Source organism: Suncus etruscus, chromosome 13, assembly GCF_024139225.1.
Source record: "Suncus etruscus isolate mSunEtr1 chromosome 13, mSunEtr1.pri.cur, whole genome shotgun sequence".
Lineage (NCBI taxonomy): Eukaryota > Metazoa > Chordata > Mammalia > Eulipotyphla > Soricidae > Suncus > Suncus etruscus.
Genome location: NC_064860.1, coordinates 5,307,020 through 5,324,439, shown reverse-complemented (window position 1 = coordinate 5,324,439; position 17,420 = coordinate 5,307,020). Strand labels below are relative to the sequence as shown.

Below are 17,420 nucleotides of genomic sequence, written 5' to 3'. Positions count from 1 at the left end.
TAAAAAAAGATAGCAACAAAGATTTTATTTATCAATGAAGAGTGACCAGAAGTAATATAAAAACCAATCATGTGATGAATTACAGATGTTTCTAGCAGTGTTCAAACAACCATTTTGCTATTCTTGAAGGAAATGAAATCATAAGTGGACAAAAACTTTAGAAGCCCTGGGCTGAGGAAGTTGGTGGCTCTTACAACCAGCTTAGCATGCAGACAGAGGAGCTTTGGAAAATTTACCTAATTGATTAGTTTGGAAACTTGAGCCACACCCAGTGTTGCTCAGGAGTTATTCCTGGCTCTGCACTCCTGGTGATGCTTGGGAATCATATGTGTTACCAGGAATTGAAACTGGGTCAGCTGAGTACAAGGTAAATGTTGCCTAAAAGGGGCTCTGGCCCTCAAGGAACCCTAATCTTTAAATTTAAAGTGACTTTTCTTCTTGTACAAAATTGGCATTTGAGTCAAGTTACAAGAGTAACTTGTGGTGTGTGAAGTTACCTCACCCCACCTCCAACCTCACACTTTTAATTCTACCTTTCTAACTTACTTCTCTCTATCCCTCTTTACCTCCACTGCTTGACAACTTGCATTTTGGAGTACAAGTTCAAGATTTTACCTTTTAATAACTTTCTGAATCTTTGAACATGACCTGCCTCTTTTCACATAGCACAGATTAGCAATTTCTCTCTTCTTGGTCCCCATCTTGGATAATACCCAGGAGTCAACTCTATCGGAACCCGAAGCACTGACTGCTTTAAAAGAGAGTTTGATTGATTTACTCAGAATGCTTCATGAAGCCAAGAATATAAAGTGATTGATTTAAAAAGCAGGTCCACTTGGGGGCTGTGGAAAGTATAGCTCAGCAGGGACAGCATTTGACTTGCACTCCCCTGAGCCTGCAGGGAGAGATTTCTGAGTGCAGAGCCAGGAATAAACTCTGAGTGCTGCTGAGTGTCAGCAACCCCCCAAAAACCCACAAAACCCAAACAAACTAAGACCAAGTTCCACAGATGCAGACTTCAGCAGTGCATAAACTAAAGTAAAAAATACTACAAGTAATTGTTTACAATACAGGGGCATCTCCCACCTTGAAAATATGTCACCTGGACCCAACTTAGACCCCAGGTAATTAGACACCAACCGTCCAGCCTTGAACCCTGGATCACAGACATAGAAACGACACACTTCTTCACAACAGCCACAGGAAACAAATCCCAACCGGGACATCCTTAACAGTGCTCGGACACCAACAAGTGCCAGCCCTAATATGAGACTTGACAACGAGGAAAATGGGAACAACTTGACCTACGAGTAAGTTATCCTACCTCACCAGCGAACGATAAGACAAAATCAGAAGACTTGTCACCCTTTGGTCTATCCAAATGCCAAGATCGCGATTTACAGATGACTGGCTGGCAGAACCATGGCTGGACTGTATGTATCCTGGGACCAATAAAAAAGCCCTAGTCAAGGGCGTGAGCTACGACCTGCATAACAACCATGATCTCTAGTTTCAGAGGTCTGTCTGAGACATTCGCAACAGAATGGGACTTCTGGAAACATAACGAAAGATGCTATCCCAGGCCCCTTCCTAGGATCAGCGCAAAGACCAGGACCGCCAACCATAGAAGAAGGATTAAAATGACACTGAGGGAACAGAACTTCTAGAACCACAAAGAAAGACTTCATCATAAGTTCCAATCCCTGACCTGTGCAGACACCAAGATCTCTAGATACAGAGGTCTGATTTTATCACCCAAAACGGAGCAGAAGTCTTTCATACACCACAAAAGCACCAAGAGGAGAGTAAATGAACCTGACAGGAGTCTATAGTTAATCCCATGACAATATACTTCAAGGGTGGAGAAACCCTGTATCTCTTAGGCAAAGGAAATTCCTTTTCGAATGACCCCAATATTTACTGTGCATGTGCAGGAGGGAAAAAAGGCAAAAAGCACAAAAAATTTTATTATTATTATTATTATTATTATTATTATTTATTATCTATTTTTTGTTGATTTCTTTGTTGTGGTTTGGCTATTGAAGTGGATGTCTCCATTTATATTTATTTATTTATTTTCTTCTTTGCTTTTCTTTCTTTATGTACTCTGCCACATATTTTATCTCAATACCATGGCTTTTATGTGATGCTTACCATTTTTTCTTTTTCTTCTTTCTTTCTTTCTTTCTTTCTTTCTTTCTTTCTTTCTTTCTTTCTTTCTTTCTTTCTTTCTTTCTTTTCTTTCTTTCTTTCTTTCTTTCTTCTTTCTTTTCTTTCTCTTTCTTTCTTTCCTTTCTTTCTTTCTTTCTTTCTTTTTCTTCTTTCTTCTTTCTTTTCTTTCTTTCTTTCTTTCTTTCTTTCTTTCTTCTTTCTTTCTTCTTTTCTTTCTTTCTTTTCTTCTTTCTTTCTTTCTTCTTTCTTTCTTTCTTTCTTTCTTTCTTTCTTTTTGAATGCTCACTGGATATTTTATTTGACAGTTCTTTATGTACTGTTGTGGTGTTTCACCTTCTTTTTCCCCTTTGTCTCTCAAACCAAGAATGAAAGCCTCTAGAAGGACTCCGCCCATTTCTGGAGTATTTGATTTTTTTTTCTCTTTTCCCCAGGTTATTACTTTTCTCTTCTTCAAACAAAACCACATAACTTGAACTATCTAGTCCCACCTCCCAACTGGGGGGGGGGATAAGGGAGGTACCAAGACCAAACAGGCGTAAGACCACTAAGCAGTAAGCTAGGCACAATGGGGACCACTTATTCTAGCAGCCCTGGGGGTGAGGGAAGAGGATATGGGAGGGAGGAAGGGAATGGAGGTGGAGGGAGGACTATTCGGTGATGGGCATTCCCCTGATTTTATGTTAATATGTACCTAAAATATTATTGTCAACGATATGTAAGCCACTATGATTAAAATAAAAATTATATTAAAAATACTACAAGTATGAATGAAGCATTTTCCATATATTAAAAAGTTCAACAAGAAGTTTGAAGAAAGAAAGGGAAGAAACAGACACTTTCATGCCAGTCACATAATAAAATAGAAAATAAAACTTGCTTTCCCTAGGCCAGACTGGGAATACAGCAAATAATGTACTTGCATTGCTCATGGTAGGCCCAGGTGAGATCCCAGGCACTCCACATGATTCCCAAGCCCAAGAATGACCTCTGAGTGAAGATAAGAAGTAAGACCTGAGCAATTCCAGATGTGACCCAAAAGCCAAAAATAAAGTATATCTAATAAAAGTTACCATAAAAATAAAGTAAAGGCTAAGAGCCTAATTTCTCCATGAGCCTCAAATGCTATAAAACACTTCTGGAACGATCTAAGTGCATTTCTCCAATGTATAAGGTCCAGGGTTTGCTCCCATGCCTATCCCTCAATTTCCTGCATCCTGCAGACCCTCGTTTTAATCCCCGCATTTCTAGATCAGGTCCCGTGAGCTTTGCCTAAGTGAAATTCCTAAGTGAAAAGTCAAGAATAGTCCCTGGGAACTGTCATCAAGAAGAAAGATTCTGGGAGTCAGGTGCAAAGCTATTGCAGAGTGGGTCATGACCTCCCATTGCTTTGCAGTTTCCTGGATGGGTTTCCAGTTTGATTTTTTTACCTGAAGGAAATATTTTCAGTTCCTACTTCCCTGAATATTTAAATCAGCAAACCTGCAAAACACAACAGAACTTATTCCTTCCAGCACCCTTCATAAATACCTTACTGCTTATCTCCGAGTCCTTCTCTTTTCTGTCAAAGTAATCTCTACTTCCATCCACACAGACTTTAATTTGCTTTATGAATCTTTGACCAAGGGAATCAACCACTCCACTGTAATAGATATATAAATTAGCTTCTAATTTGGAAATTCTAGGAGAAATTTGAGGAGAAAATCAAAGCAATCTGCTTTGACATAATTTCTTGTTTATAAACCTGAGGTGCTGGCTGCTCATTAAAAATTAATGCAGCAGGAAAATAAAATTTACTGATTCCAAAGATTCATCCTTGCTATTGTTCAATGCTTCTTCAGTTTTAATGACCTGCCATTCCAAAGAAAAGATTGCCGCTGAAAGGATTTCTCCTATCATTTTAGAATATATGTAATTTCAAAAATAAAAAGACAAATGTCTATCTTTTTTTTTTTTTTTGGTTTTTGGGCCACACCCGTTTGACGCTCAGGGTTTACTCCTGGCTATGTGCTCGGAAATCGCCCCTGGCTTGGGGGGACCATATGGGACGCCGGGGGATCGAACCGCGGTCCATTCCGTTCCTTGGCTAGCGCTTGTAAGGCAGACACCTTACCTCTAGCGCCACCTTCCCGGCCCCAACAAATGTATATCTTTAATACTGATCTAATTCTAGTTTTTCACCTTTGTTTCCCAGACTTGCCATATTTTTCATACTATAAAATGCAATTTTTCCCCCCACATTTTTTCTTTTGGGGCCACACCCGGTGACTCTCAGGGGTTACTCCTGACTATGTGCTCAGATATCGATTCTCGCTTGGGGGACCATATAGGATGATGGGGATCAAACCAAGGTTCATCCGGGATCAGCCGCATGCAAGGCAAACACCCTACCGCTTTTGCCACTGCTGTGGCCCCAGGTCTGTATATCTTATGGAGCGAATTCTGCCTGGAACTGAAGCCTGAGTTCAGGGGACTTTTATTGTGTTTATATTAATGAAAAAGTATTTAAAAATGTATTTTTTATTTTCTGATGTTAAATAAAAGTTAGGTAAACATGTTTAATCAGCTATGGACCGGCATATTGTAAATATACTTTGGCCTCACAGGCTGGTTGTTCCGCTATCTCCTGATGTCTCTTGTTTTCCTCATTAAAAAACAATGTGTGTCTTATGTTCAGGTATGACTTATAGTGCGAAAAATATGGTAATCCTTTCCATCCTTGCATACATTTTTTACACAGGGATGTAGGTATAGATTATGCATAGACTATCACATAATCCAGAGTGTTGCTTAACTTGAAAGCCATTGCATACTGCCTTTTCACTAAATATATTAAACTTGCAAAAAGTCTGGCAAGCCACAAAAGATGAGCACATTTGCATATTTACTATCTGTGATATTAAGTGGTAACAACTCATAAAAGGACTCTTAGTATCCAATTTATATGTTGAGTGTTTACAAAGTCATGTGTTCTTACTATTGAAATCTTGACCATATACAGCTTCAAAGTAGACTACTAAATGATTCCCTCTTCCATCGCCAGTTTTCTGTTTTTGACATGCCTAGAGATTAACACATGCAAGACTAGTACCTTACCTAGATTACCCAGTCTCTCCATTCCAGTTTTATAGTAAGGAGATGAACTTCTCTACATAACATATCTCATCCTTTTGCCTATGAATTTTTGTAGTGTTCACCGCTTTTGTCCTCCTCCTAAGTTCCTAATTTTAATAAACAAAATGTTACTTATGCCTAAATCAGGGATCTGAGAGTCATACTAACTTGACCATATTTTTTATTCCCAGAAACTAGTCTTTCAAATGCAAGCTGGCAAATTTGCATTACCATTTCCATTAACATTGCCTTTACGTTAAATTCAGAACTGTATTATTGCCACAAATTCCCAATGGCCTTCTTCTTGCCATCAGTCTTAGTACAAAAGCATCTTCTTTCGAGGTCAACTGGAATAATTTCTCTCAGATGAAATCCAATACTGTCACTGTCACTCCCTTGTACAAATGGTTTGATTGGTTTCCAATGACCATAAAATAATGATCATTTTCAGCATGGTTCGCAAGGTCATTTCTAATTTGGCTTCTAAATTTTCTGGCTTTATTATTTGCACCCTAATTTTGCCCCCGTTATATTATTCCTGGTAAATTAGAACAGTTTTTCTTGAACTGCTCAGAATGACTTTCACATTCTTGCCTCTCTGGCTCTCAGTTAGGTCTCATAGAGATGTCACATAGAAAAAATCTTTTACCACTAAATGCGTTGAGTTCATCTATAATTCCCCAAAGATCATTCACTCAGCTTTCTTGTTTCAAAATCCTAGTTACATAATTAAAATGCCTATTATCATTTGCTTCTCTCTAAGGTGTAAATTCTTGGGAGCTCAATTTATGCCTACATACACATATATATATATGTGTTATATATCTACCTATATGCTGCTCAATAAATATATTTAAGTGAGTTAAGAGATAGCCAAAGCATTTAAAATCAATAATCCATTTTCTGCATTAATTACATTCACATTACACATTTCCATTTCCTTATAAGTCTCTTAATTGCTTATTTAATCATTTTGGTTCACCCTAAATGCCACATTAATTACTTTATTTTACAAACAAAAGAGTTTTAAGATTAAGGTTAAGAAACAAAAGTTAAGAGAAAAGCTGACTGGGAATATAATTACTCCCAAAAATGTAATGCTTTGTGCAAACATTTTTTAGAATTCAAATTTCAGAGAAAAAAAATGAAACCTAAGGACATATTCCTCTGACTTAAGGTATAGGTTATTCAGGCAAAAAGAAGAGTGACCTCAAATTCAAATATAGCTTACCCTCTTGCTACAGCTGTGGTTTTGACTAAAATTAATTAAAACGACTCACACCATTTCCTTTTTCCTCTTTCAAAAATATTCTAGTTGTGAGGAGAGGCTATAACATATGATAAGATCTAGTACTTTGCTATCACAAAGACATTGTTCAAAAAGCTGTTGTTATGAAGAGGGCATATCAAGCATCAAGTGAAATATAAGTATAAAATACTATATAGAAATAATACTTAGTCAAATAAACATTTGGTAAGCATATGAGATTGCTGTGGAGTCTGAAACATACATGGGTGCAATGGTTCTCCTGAGTAGGATTTATTCGGTGTAAAGTAAGGGCCTGGCATTTGGGTTTGTGAAAATTTTCCAGGTTATGATGTGTTGTTGGTGTTTCAAATCATTACCAGTAGTAGTTAATCATTACAGTGTTACACCAACCACATGAACAGCTTGTTAAAATGCAGGTTCTGCCTGAATAGGTCCAAGAGGAGGCCCGAGATTCTATTTTTTTAGACTGTTTTCAAGGACTTCTGATGTTTTTGTTTGGTTCCCAGGTCATCCTGGAAGCAGCAAGATCCTATGGAATAAGAGCGCTGTATTCTATCTCCTGAATCTGGTTTGATTTGAGTCACTGCTCAATGTAGTGACAAGTGGAACAAGAAGAGACTGAACTATGTGAAAAGACATCTTTCTATCCAAAGGAAATATCACATTATTCCCAGAGATCTGATTATAGGGACATCCTCATCATCACTTAGGCAATCAATCGCCACCTACCTTTCTCAATTTTAATATCTTTTTTAAGCACAGGGATTACAAATTGTTCATTGTTAGGTTTTATTCATAAAATGTACACCAGCCTTCATCAGTACACCCCTTCCACCACTGACAGATATCTCACACTTCTCTTTCTCCCACACCTACTCCTGCCCTGTCTCTAGGGCAATTTGTTCTCACTTTCTCTCTCTCTCTCTCTCTCTCTCTCTCTCTCTCTCTCTCTCTCTCTCTCTCTTTCTCTCTTCTCTTTCCTTTTTGTCATTGTCATTTGCACTATTATTGATGGAGGGGTGCCTTGCATATCTCTTTCTCTCATGTCAGCAACAAGTTCTTGTCCGTCAATTCCAATATCCTTGGTTTGCAAAACTTTTATCTTTCCAGCCTTTTCAAAAATGTTCTCATTAACTTGGTACTGCTTAATTAAAAGTCATCTAACTCTATAGTATACTCTTCTCTTTGGAAAAAATAGAGCCATGCAGACTTGGTTAGACATTCCCTCACAAAGTAGGCACTGGCCGCAAACACTTAGGATATATCCTTTAGAGATCTCCAATAATTATGCACAGAATCTAACATATACAGATAGACCCAAATTTTCTCCAAGATTGTTATATATTAAATGGGAACAACCCACAAAAATGCATCAACTGGATATCTCTAGGGTATAAAATAAAATCACAGATTCACAGGGTTTGCCTCACTGTGACTTTACAGCTCCTCTAAGCAGGATCCAAGATAAATATGTATTATTTTTAAAATAATTCAGTTATAATTTAGGTAACAGGGTTCACATTTATAGTGTGGATGAAAATACTACATTCATCATCCCCAATACCCACAGAAATTCAATTTAATTTTTTTTCTTTGTAGGACATTCTTGTGTGTGTGTGACTTTGTTCATGAGCCATAACTAGTGGTGATCAGGGTTTACTCCTAATCTGTGCTCTGTACTCAGGAATCACCCCTGGTGGGCTTAGAGGACTATGTAATGTCAGGAATTGAACTTGGGTGATGCATATGCCATATGCATATCTTTAAGATATTTTTATTACCTCAACATGATAACTCATGTTTAAGAATTCTAAATCGTCATTCAATATTCTTATTATTAAGTTTGGCATCTTCTACTATACTTTTATCACATATTATTTATTGTAATTCATTTAAAGCCTTTATAATTGGTAGGTACAAAGCAACAGTAAAACAAAGAGGGTATATACCTTGTACTTGACCAGCCTGAGTTTGATCTCTAGCATTCCATATGGTCCCCAGAGTCCTCCAGAAGTGATCCCTGTGTATGCAGCATGGTGAACTCCCTGAGAACCAAAGGTTATGGCCATCCCAAAACAAAATCTTTCCTTGCAGCTAGGTAGAAGGATGCTTGTCTTGCACAAGACCAGCTCAAGTTAGATCCCCACTAACTCAAATAGTACTATTGAGGAGTGATCCATGAATACAAAGGCACTACTGAATGTGCGCCATCCCAATTATTTTTGTTGAAAAATACTAATTTATAACATCAATCCCAATTTTCTACATTATGATCTCCACCAAATGTCTAGTGTCAATTTGCCACAATGTAATTGGTCCCTTTACAAATCTGCTCTATCATATCTCCATCACCCCCTAGCGCAAACACACTGGTGTTTTGACAACACCTTTTTGTTGTCATAATCTAAGATAATGTTTCTCAAAGTCAGCAATGAAGCCTCATTAGCTAATAGCTTGGGCACAATTGGGGTCACTTTCTGTCTGTATGCATAAGGAGATAAATTTCCATTGGAGCACTGAGTAATATTTTTACTGCGAAGCGGAAGTGTTATATTCCTAAATTAGATGTTTAGGAACATCTAATCTACCTTTGTTTTGTTTTATATGTTACTTAGTGTTGGCTACCGTGACTGACTCAGTGGTTACTTTTGCAAAACTCCCTGCCATTTTTTCAGTGCTAAGTGCTGTTTGCTATAAGCCCATATACCAACAGGAAAAAGACAACCTTCAAGTAATAAGTAACTTCTCAGCCTAGGGGAGGAAGACACTGCCTGATACCATGGAGCCAAGTCTCCCCTTAACTTACATTCCTGAGTTAAAAGCTAAATGCAACAAAGCTTGCCCCACCATAAAACTGCTGAGAGTTCCAGAAAGTGGTCTGCAAACCCTACTTTAGGGTCATAGGGCAATTCCTTGAAAACTGCTGACTTAGGAGTGACTGTAAAATTGTCACTGCTTCTCCCTCCCTTCTGGAAGATAATTTACTGCCTTTGTCTCATGGCTTTCGCGCCAAAATGTATGATTGACATCACTTTTTACCTGCCCCCTTCTCCTTCTCTATATAAGAGATGCTGGACCCCAATAAAGTCGCCTTAGACCGGTTTAATCGCCTAAGGTCATTATTATTAACCTCTCTTAGATTTTTTACAGGTGTGGTTGTCCTTCTAGCCCAGCTAAATAAAGGTGCGGTCGTCCGAGAGCCTCCCGACTGATTCCTGCTGGCCGGGCCCCTCCGGGGGGGCTTGCAGGACCCCGCATTTTGGCACCCAATGCTGGGCCCGAAGACCACCACCACACTCAAACGACTACAAGGGCGGCGTGTCCGGAGCCGTTTCATAAAACGCAGAAATACCCCATCAGGGTAAGCGTAGAAACGAGTTAGCCTCAACAAAAATATAAACTGCAGTTTTTCAAGTCGTTCCCCCCACCGCCCCCTAATTGGCTTTTGGGGGCTTCACCCATAGGATCTGCTACCATGGGTGTCACGTTGAGTACTGAACTTAAATTCATTAGAGATATACAGTCTGAATTGAAAAGCAGACGCGTAGAGGTTACCAAAAAAGATATTTGCAATTTTTTGATGTTTATTCATGATCACCCATTGGATTCGCTACCATGGGTGCCACATCGAGTATCCACCCATTGGATTCGCTACCATGGGTGCTATGTTGAGTACTAAGCTTAAATTCATTTAATATATACAGTCTGAATTGAAACGCAGACAGAGGTTACCAAAAAAGATATTTGTAATTTCTTAATGTTTTGTTCATGATGTTTGCCAGAAATCTAGTGTTCCGGGGCTCCCTATCGCTTTAAATCTCTCAGTTTCCTTCCTCCTTTAACCCTTCATCTTCACTTCTGCCGCTGCAATCTCTGTGCTAAAATCCTAAAAAAGCCCGCCGCTTTTTTTTTCTCTTCCCTGCGCTGTAAAGCTCTTGCCGGCGGGCGGGCGGGCGAGAACTCTGATCTCTAAGCTCTTAAAGGCACAACACACATTTTTCAGGCCCCTGCTTGTCAGCAGCTCTGTGCCTAAAAGTCGCTCTCCAAAGTTTGTGTTACAACTCCTCCACACGCGGCAACTAACTTCTGCTAACCCCCCGCCGCCACCCCCTTCTCGTACGCCTGCACCCCCCACAGCCCCCCCGCGGGGCAGAGTGCGGGCGAGCAAAAAGCACATGTAGCTGCAGGCCATGGACGCTGCGGCCGGTTCTAGCCCGCCCCCATTCCTGAACGCCTGAAATTAGGCTATTCACATGCTTTTCTGGCTTTTTAACTTACCCCCAAGCAAAAAAAAATTACCTGGCGTTCTAATACACCTGTCTGGGTTGGCCAGTGGCCGTTGCCTGCAAAGAAACTTCAGGCTGCCTCAGAGATTTCAGCAAGCAGAACGGTTCCCCCCCCCCCCCTTCCATCCCTTGGGATAAAAATGCAGCCCTAACTTCCCTTAGGTTTTTATGGCTGTCTCTCTGTTGTTACAAGCGTTCCTTTCTCCTAAGTCTAAATGCCTAAGTTAAAATGTTTTTCTAAAGATAAAGACCACAGTTGGTAAAATTAAAAATGTGTTAAATGTGTTAGAAAATGTCATAATAAGTCCTTTAACCTATGCAAAGGTGGCGTATATGCGGCATACATGTTTTTAAAACTATAAGTTTCTGTTTAGCTAAGGTGCAAACATAAATTTTAAAGAAAAAATATCACTTCTTTCTTAAAGTTGGTAAAAATTTGGTTTAAACTCAAAATAGTGCTAACCTGTGTATATCTTTATGGTTACAAGTTTAATTGCTCTGCTAAATATGGCAGAAGGTGGCAGGGGTACAAGTAAAAATATTCAGAAATTGTTCATGTGCAATTTATAGTTATTTTGTTGTGTCTCATAAAATGCCTCAAATAATTGTTAAGCTTACAAATTAAATTCTGCAGCATACATGTGCCTCTTCAAAAAGCATTTGTGTAATTAAGTTTTGTGCATTGGGTGTTGTGAAGTTATTATTGAAACGTTAAAATATTAGAAAACTTTCTAAATTCAGTCTGTACAGGTTAAATTCAGGTCTGTCAGGGTTATAAAAATTCTCTAGGTAGAAAAAGGCAACAGGAAAATAACAGCAATAAACACCCTTTGTTCATGCCTCTCAAAAATTTTAGAGCAAGGTCATAATTCTGTTACTTGTAATAACAAATTATCAGTAAACAAAAAACCTTTTCGTGTTTTAAAACTTAAACAAACACACGAGTATTAAAATTTGAGTCTTTTATATTTCTATTAAAAATTATTTTTAATCTTAAAAGTATATGAAGTTTGTAAAGTGGTTCATGTCATGGGCATTTTTTAGTAGCTTAGGCTCCTTAATCTGCATTTAAATGTTTCTTATATTTTGTCTTTTCAGTTGCTCTTTCCTCTCCATGTTTGCTATTCAAATCTAATGGTCAAATAACATTTTGTAACATTTTTAACTTTGTTTTTGAGAAATAGTTTGTAAATATAACACAGGTGTCTTCCTTACCTCTGCATTGGGAAAAAGAGCAAAACTTCTTTGTTAAAATTACTGCACATGTTTAAAAAGTTAATTTTTTAAGAACTAAAATAATACAAGTGAGCAAAATAAGTTGGTCAGCTTTCCTTAACAATAATGTGTAAACATTCCAAAACTCTGAGCTAAGCCTAAGCTCTTTTAAATGCATGATAATATATAGGAGAATAGCATTGCCATTTAAAAAACTTGAACCAAATAGTCTGAACCTTAGAGGCAGTTACACAGTTCAAACAGTGGCATAAAAGCCATTTTAAAAACAAAAACAATATAATAACTAATTAAATAAATTTGTTCATAAATTAATGTTCATAAATTTAAACCTTAAGTAGCTTTGTCCTTTTTTAATTTCAAGCCTAATTTTAAACTCAAAAGTAAGTAAAAATAATTTTGCATTTTTCAAGTTTAATCTTAAATTGTCTCTGTTCATGTTGTGGTTAACCCTTTTTAAAATAATATTGTTAATTAGTATTATAAAAATAATTAAATTTTATTAGCAAATTAACAAGTGTTAAAAATAATTTTGGTCTTCAGCTCTAGGTGTGGAAATACATCAAATGCCTTTAACTATATTTTATAATGTCTAAACATCTTGTTAATTTGGTATCTAATATTTTTTACAAATTATTCACTTAAAGTCTTCAAAGTAAAAACAGTTGTTAAAAATTTTTTTTAACACTTTATTACAGCTGCCTCACTGTTTTCCTGTTTAAAACTAATTTAAAGAAAACCTGTTCCTTTACAGCAAATGATATCATACTTCAAAGTAGAAACTCCTTCTACAATGCTCCCCTAACCATTTCACTTAACAAAAAAATTTTTTTAACTGCTAACATTTTACTTCATGTTTTCAACTTCATGTTAAAATTGTTTTAAAAAATGTTTTGTGTTAAAGCTAAACCTTAAGATTTATTTTCAGCAGTTCCATTCCAGCTACGTTAACAATTTTTTTTTTTACAAACATGCCGGCTAAATATTTTAAAGCGCTTGTCAATTTTCTTGTTTGTTCATGTGTGTGTTATGAATGAAAGTGGCCACAATGTTGTGTTTCATGTTGTTTCTTCTGTCTGTTTATTTGTTATTTTTGCATTTCATGATAAATACAATTTTTAAAGCCTTATCCATTTTTTAAAATTTTCAATTAATTTTTTTTTAACCTGGCTTAGTCTGGTCATCTAACAAACTGTAAAATCCTGCTAAAAATCCTGTGCTAAGCTAGCTTTGTCCTATCAGCATGGCAGAAAGAGTAGGGGATGGTAAACCCCAAATTTCTCAAATGGCCATCAGGGATAAGTTTTTCCCTGGAGAATTTCTGAACTTTACAATCACCCAACTTTCTGCTATGTGTAAGTTAAGGCCAAAAGTATAAGGCCAAATGTGGCTAGAAAAAGAAGCATATAGCTTTTACATAATACCTAAAAGTTTAAGAAAAATCATTTAGGTTCAGTTTAAAAGTTTTTAAAACATTGGCGATTGTTACTTATAAAAACAAAAAAATTTTTTTAGTGCTAAAGTCTAACAGTAGTCAGGAGGCATTCCCGTGGCATTCAAAAATAACCATTTTGCCTCCTGCCAAGCAGTTTCCTTAGCCTCTTGCAGTCCTCTCTTCATCCACTTCAAAAAAGCCTGCTACCCCTCCTGCTAGCTGCCATTCCTGCGAACCTGTTTCTAACTGACTCCACCTTTAACAATGCTGAATTTGGTACTCTGCCTGGCTGCCACCAACCACCCCCTTCGAACCAAGGCTTCATTGATTTGTTTGCTCCACTTGACTCTCCCTTGCAAGACGATGACAACACCTCCGGTTCCTTCCCTTCCCCTTTTATGGTGCCAGAAACATAGCCAACTCCCCTGGCGATGTCAGCTCAACCTCTCCCATGCCCTGAGCTCTTCAAAACTCTGCCTGCTTCCTCACCCTTCCAGCCCACGCGGTCCTCCGGACACCCCTCCTCTTCTCAGCTCATCCTTGTCATGATCAACGCCTCCGCCCAGACGCCTTCGGTACCTGCTATTCACCCACCTCACCGTCCTAATTTGCTGCCTTGAACTGTCTCACTTCACCAACAACACCAACCTTCTGCAATGCGGTATGAAGCTTCAACATGGCATAACTTTAAAACTAGTGGTAAAACTTAAACTTTGCCTTTTGGTGCCCAATATAATTTCCCCTACTGCAAATTGTAATCAAATTCCTATCCTTAATTTCTCCTTTCAGTTCATAATTGCCCCCAATTTAACGTTTTTTGCCTGTTTCACTGGTTTATCTCCCCCATTGTTTTACATTTGTTTCTTTAGTCCTAGAACTACTTTGTTTTGGTTGTTTTAATGCCTAAATTAACTGTTAAATCAAAAATTGCCTTATTACCTCTTAAATATAACCTTGTGTCTCTCCCACTGCAGTATAAAAACAAACATTGCCTCCACCCCAGCCTTATTAAAAGGCCTGGGTGTTACTGGTGTGGGCACAATAATTTATTCATTGGTTCATACTCTAAATTCTGTTACTGCCTTAAGTATAACTGTTGTTACAAATGTTTCAAACTTACAATAAGTTTACACTACTTAAAGCACATTGTTGTATCCCTAGCAAAAATAGTGCAGCTAAACCTCTGTGGTTTAATTTAGTTTCTTTTTTTTTAGGAAGGGGGAATCTGTGTAGCCCTCAAGGTACAATGTTGTGTATTCAAAGACAAAACTGGGTTAGTAAGAGATAGTGTTCAGCGTATTGGTAATGAAATACAGGAATTTCAGAAACGTTTTAACCTAGAACCATACTGGTACCAGACCTGGTTTTCCTCCTCCCCTTGGCTCACTACATTTTTGCCCTCTATTTTGGGTCCTTTTCTCAGCCTTATGCTGCTCCTTTCCTTTGGCCCATGGGCTTTTCGCAAACTCACTGCCTTTGTTAAAAATCAGGCAAGCGAGGTTGCAGAAAACTCTGTTCAGGTTCACTTCCAACAGCTCTCTATACGTGACTCCTGTGCAAACTTGGCTATCAACTCTGAGCCACCCTTCCAGCCTTTAAGTTTCCAGGAGATTGAGCGCATTGCTAACAAACAGAAATCGCTCCGGTCCTTGTGCTCTCGGCTGTGGAGACGCCTATGACGGGATTAGCAGGGTCCCAGCTAGGATATAGCTTCAAACGGCTATGGCAAACTATCCGAACCTAGCGCTACTCCCACTCTGCCTATAGCCACTTTTAATTCGCGGCTTATTGCTATGTCCAACCTGGTCAAACCCTGTGGCCTAAGACAGGCTCTTCCACCCACTCACGACTTCCCTTCTTCTATTAGAGAAGAAAGGGGGAGATGTTGGCTACCGTGACTGACTCAGTGGTTACTTTTGCAAAACTCCCTGCCATTTTTTCAGTGCTAAGTGCTGTTTGCTATAAGCCCATACACCAACAGGAAAAAGGCAACCATCAAGTAATAAGTAACTTCTCAGCCTAGGGGAGGAAGACACTGCCTGTTACCATGGAGCCAAGTCTCCCCTTAACTTACATTCCTGAGTTAAAAGCTAAATGCAACAAAGCTTGCCCCACCATAAAACTGCTGAGAGTTCCAGAAAGTGGTCTGCAAACCCTACTTTAGGGTCATAGGGCAATTCCTTGAAAACTGCTGACTTAGGAGTGACTGTAAAATTGTCACTGCTTCTCCCTCCCTTCTGGAAGATAATTTACTGCCTTTGTCTCATGGCTTTCGCGCCAAAATGTATGATTGACATCACTTTTTACCTGCCCCCTTCTCCTTCTCTATATAAGAGATGCTGGACCCCAATAAAGTCGCCTTAGACCGGTTTAATCGCCTAAGGTCATTATTATTAACCTCTCTTAGATTTTTTACAGGTGTGGTTGTCCTTCTAGCCCAGCTAAATAAAGGTGCGGTCGTCCGAGAGCCTCCCGACTGATTCCTGCTGGCCGGGCCCCTCCGGGGGGCTTGCAGGACCCCGCAACTTAGCTTTGTCTCCTTTCAGTATTTTTAATAATAATACATAATCTCCAATTCTGAACAGATGAGAAGATGAGATGTTGAAATCATAAACTATAAGTCCTTTAAGGGAGAACACTACTGCATTTAGAAGACAGTTTTTTCTAGATATTTTTTTAGATTTTTATTCCCATTTTCTAAAATTTTTAACTATTTTTGCTTATGTACAGTAGCTACAAAATAAAGACAAATTGTTTATTTTAAAAATGGACTATGCATGCTATCCAAATCTCACCTGAACTACTATAGGATCATTTTACATGGCGTGGAATTTAAACAAACTAACTTTCCAGTAAAATCTACTACTTGTGATTAAAGATATTACTGTAATAAGTCCCAGAGATAATAGAGTTAAGGGCTGGATGGACTGGAAGGACCACCTCAGAATTTGAAGCTCACCACAAAGAGTGGTGAACTCTGTTAGGGAAATAACTCCCCTAACAACTAGCATGACAATGTTAAATAACGAGAGAAATAGAATGCCTGTCACTTATACAGGCAGGGGTGGGAAGGGGGACATTGGTGTTGGAAATGTTGCACTTGTGAAGGGGGGTATTTTGTTTATGACTGAAATCCAACTAGATACATGCTTGTAATTGTGGTGCTTAAATAAAGAGTTATATAAAAAATAGAACTATTTTTATTTTAAAAAAATCTACCCCATGTGGAACTTAACATCTTAGGAAATAGGAGCACTTACCATGTGTAGATAATTTGTCCTCTGGGATAAGTGTAGAGAATAATGTAACAATCACCACCATAGAATTCACCATATGAGTTTTTATCAATTTCGACCCTACCATTGCTTTCCACTCGCCAAATCTGGAAAGAATGTGATAATGTACATACCATTGAATTTCCTGATCTAAAACTACTCATATGTTAAAATATATTTTTGTATCTTTAATTAAAACAGTTAACCTGCTTTCCTTTACAAATTAAAGAAACAAAGAAAAGAACTTAAGTCAATTTTCTTGTGGCCTTATTTTTAGTGTTTATATTTTGTGTCCTCCACAGAACTTGAAAAATTTCCTAGTATATTGATGTGTTGGAACTGGTTCTGCATTTGGTGGATCTTTTGCTTTCCTGTTTGTAGTAAGGGCAAAAAGAAGCCAAGGCTCAAATCACAGAAAATTTTATGTAGGCAGCTAAGATGGAAGGTTTATAAAGATATTAAGATATTTTAGAACAGAAAGTGACATCACTCATTTTTCATTAACTTAGATCCTTCAAAATAGGATTTATTAGAAAATAATCTGAGTTAGGTAGAATCACTAATGGACTCGTTAGCAATTTTTGTTAGGAAAAAGGGAATTATCAATAGGTTTAATAGAATTTATCTAAAAATATTGA

The 17,420-nt window shown here is 37.9% G+C and overlaps 1 protein-coding gene across 1 annotated transcript in view; it reads right to left on the bottom strand.

Annotated features, from left to right (window-relative positions):
* SCIN (scinderin) overlaps positions 1-17,420 on the bottom strand; it is an 86,070-nt gene that overhangs the window by 17,254 nt on the left and 51,396 nt on the right. Inside the window, exon 9 of the mRNA XM_049785276.1 lies at positions 16,768-16,889. Within this exon, the coding sequence (XP_049641233.1) occupies positions 16,768-16,889 (122 nt within the window). The remainder of the gene's footprint in view (positions 1-16,767; positions 16,890-17,420) is intronic.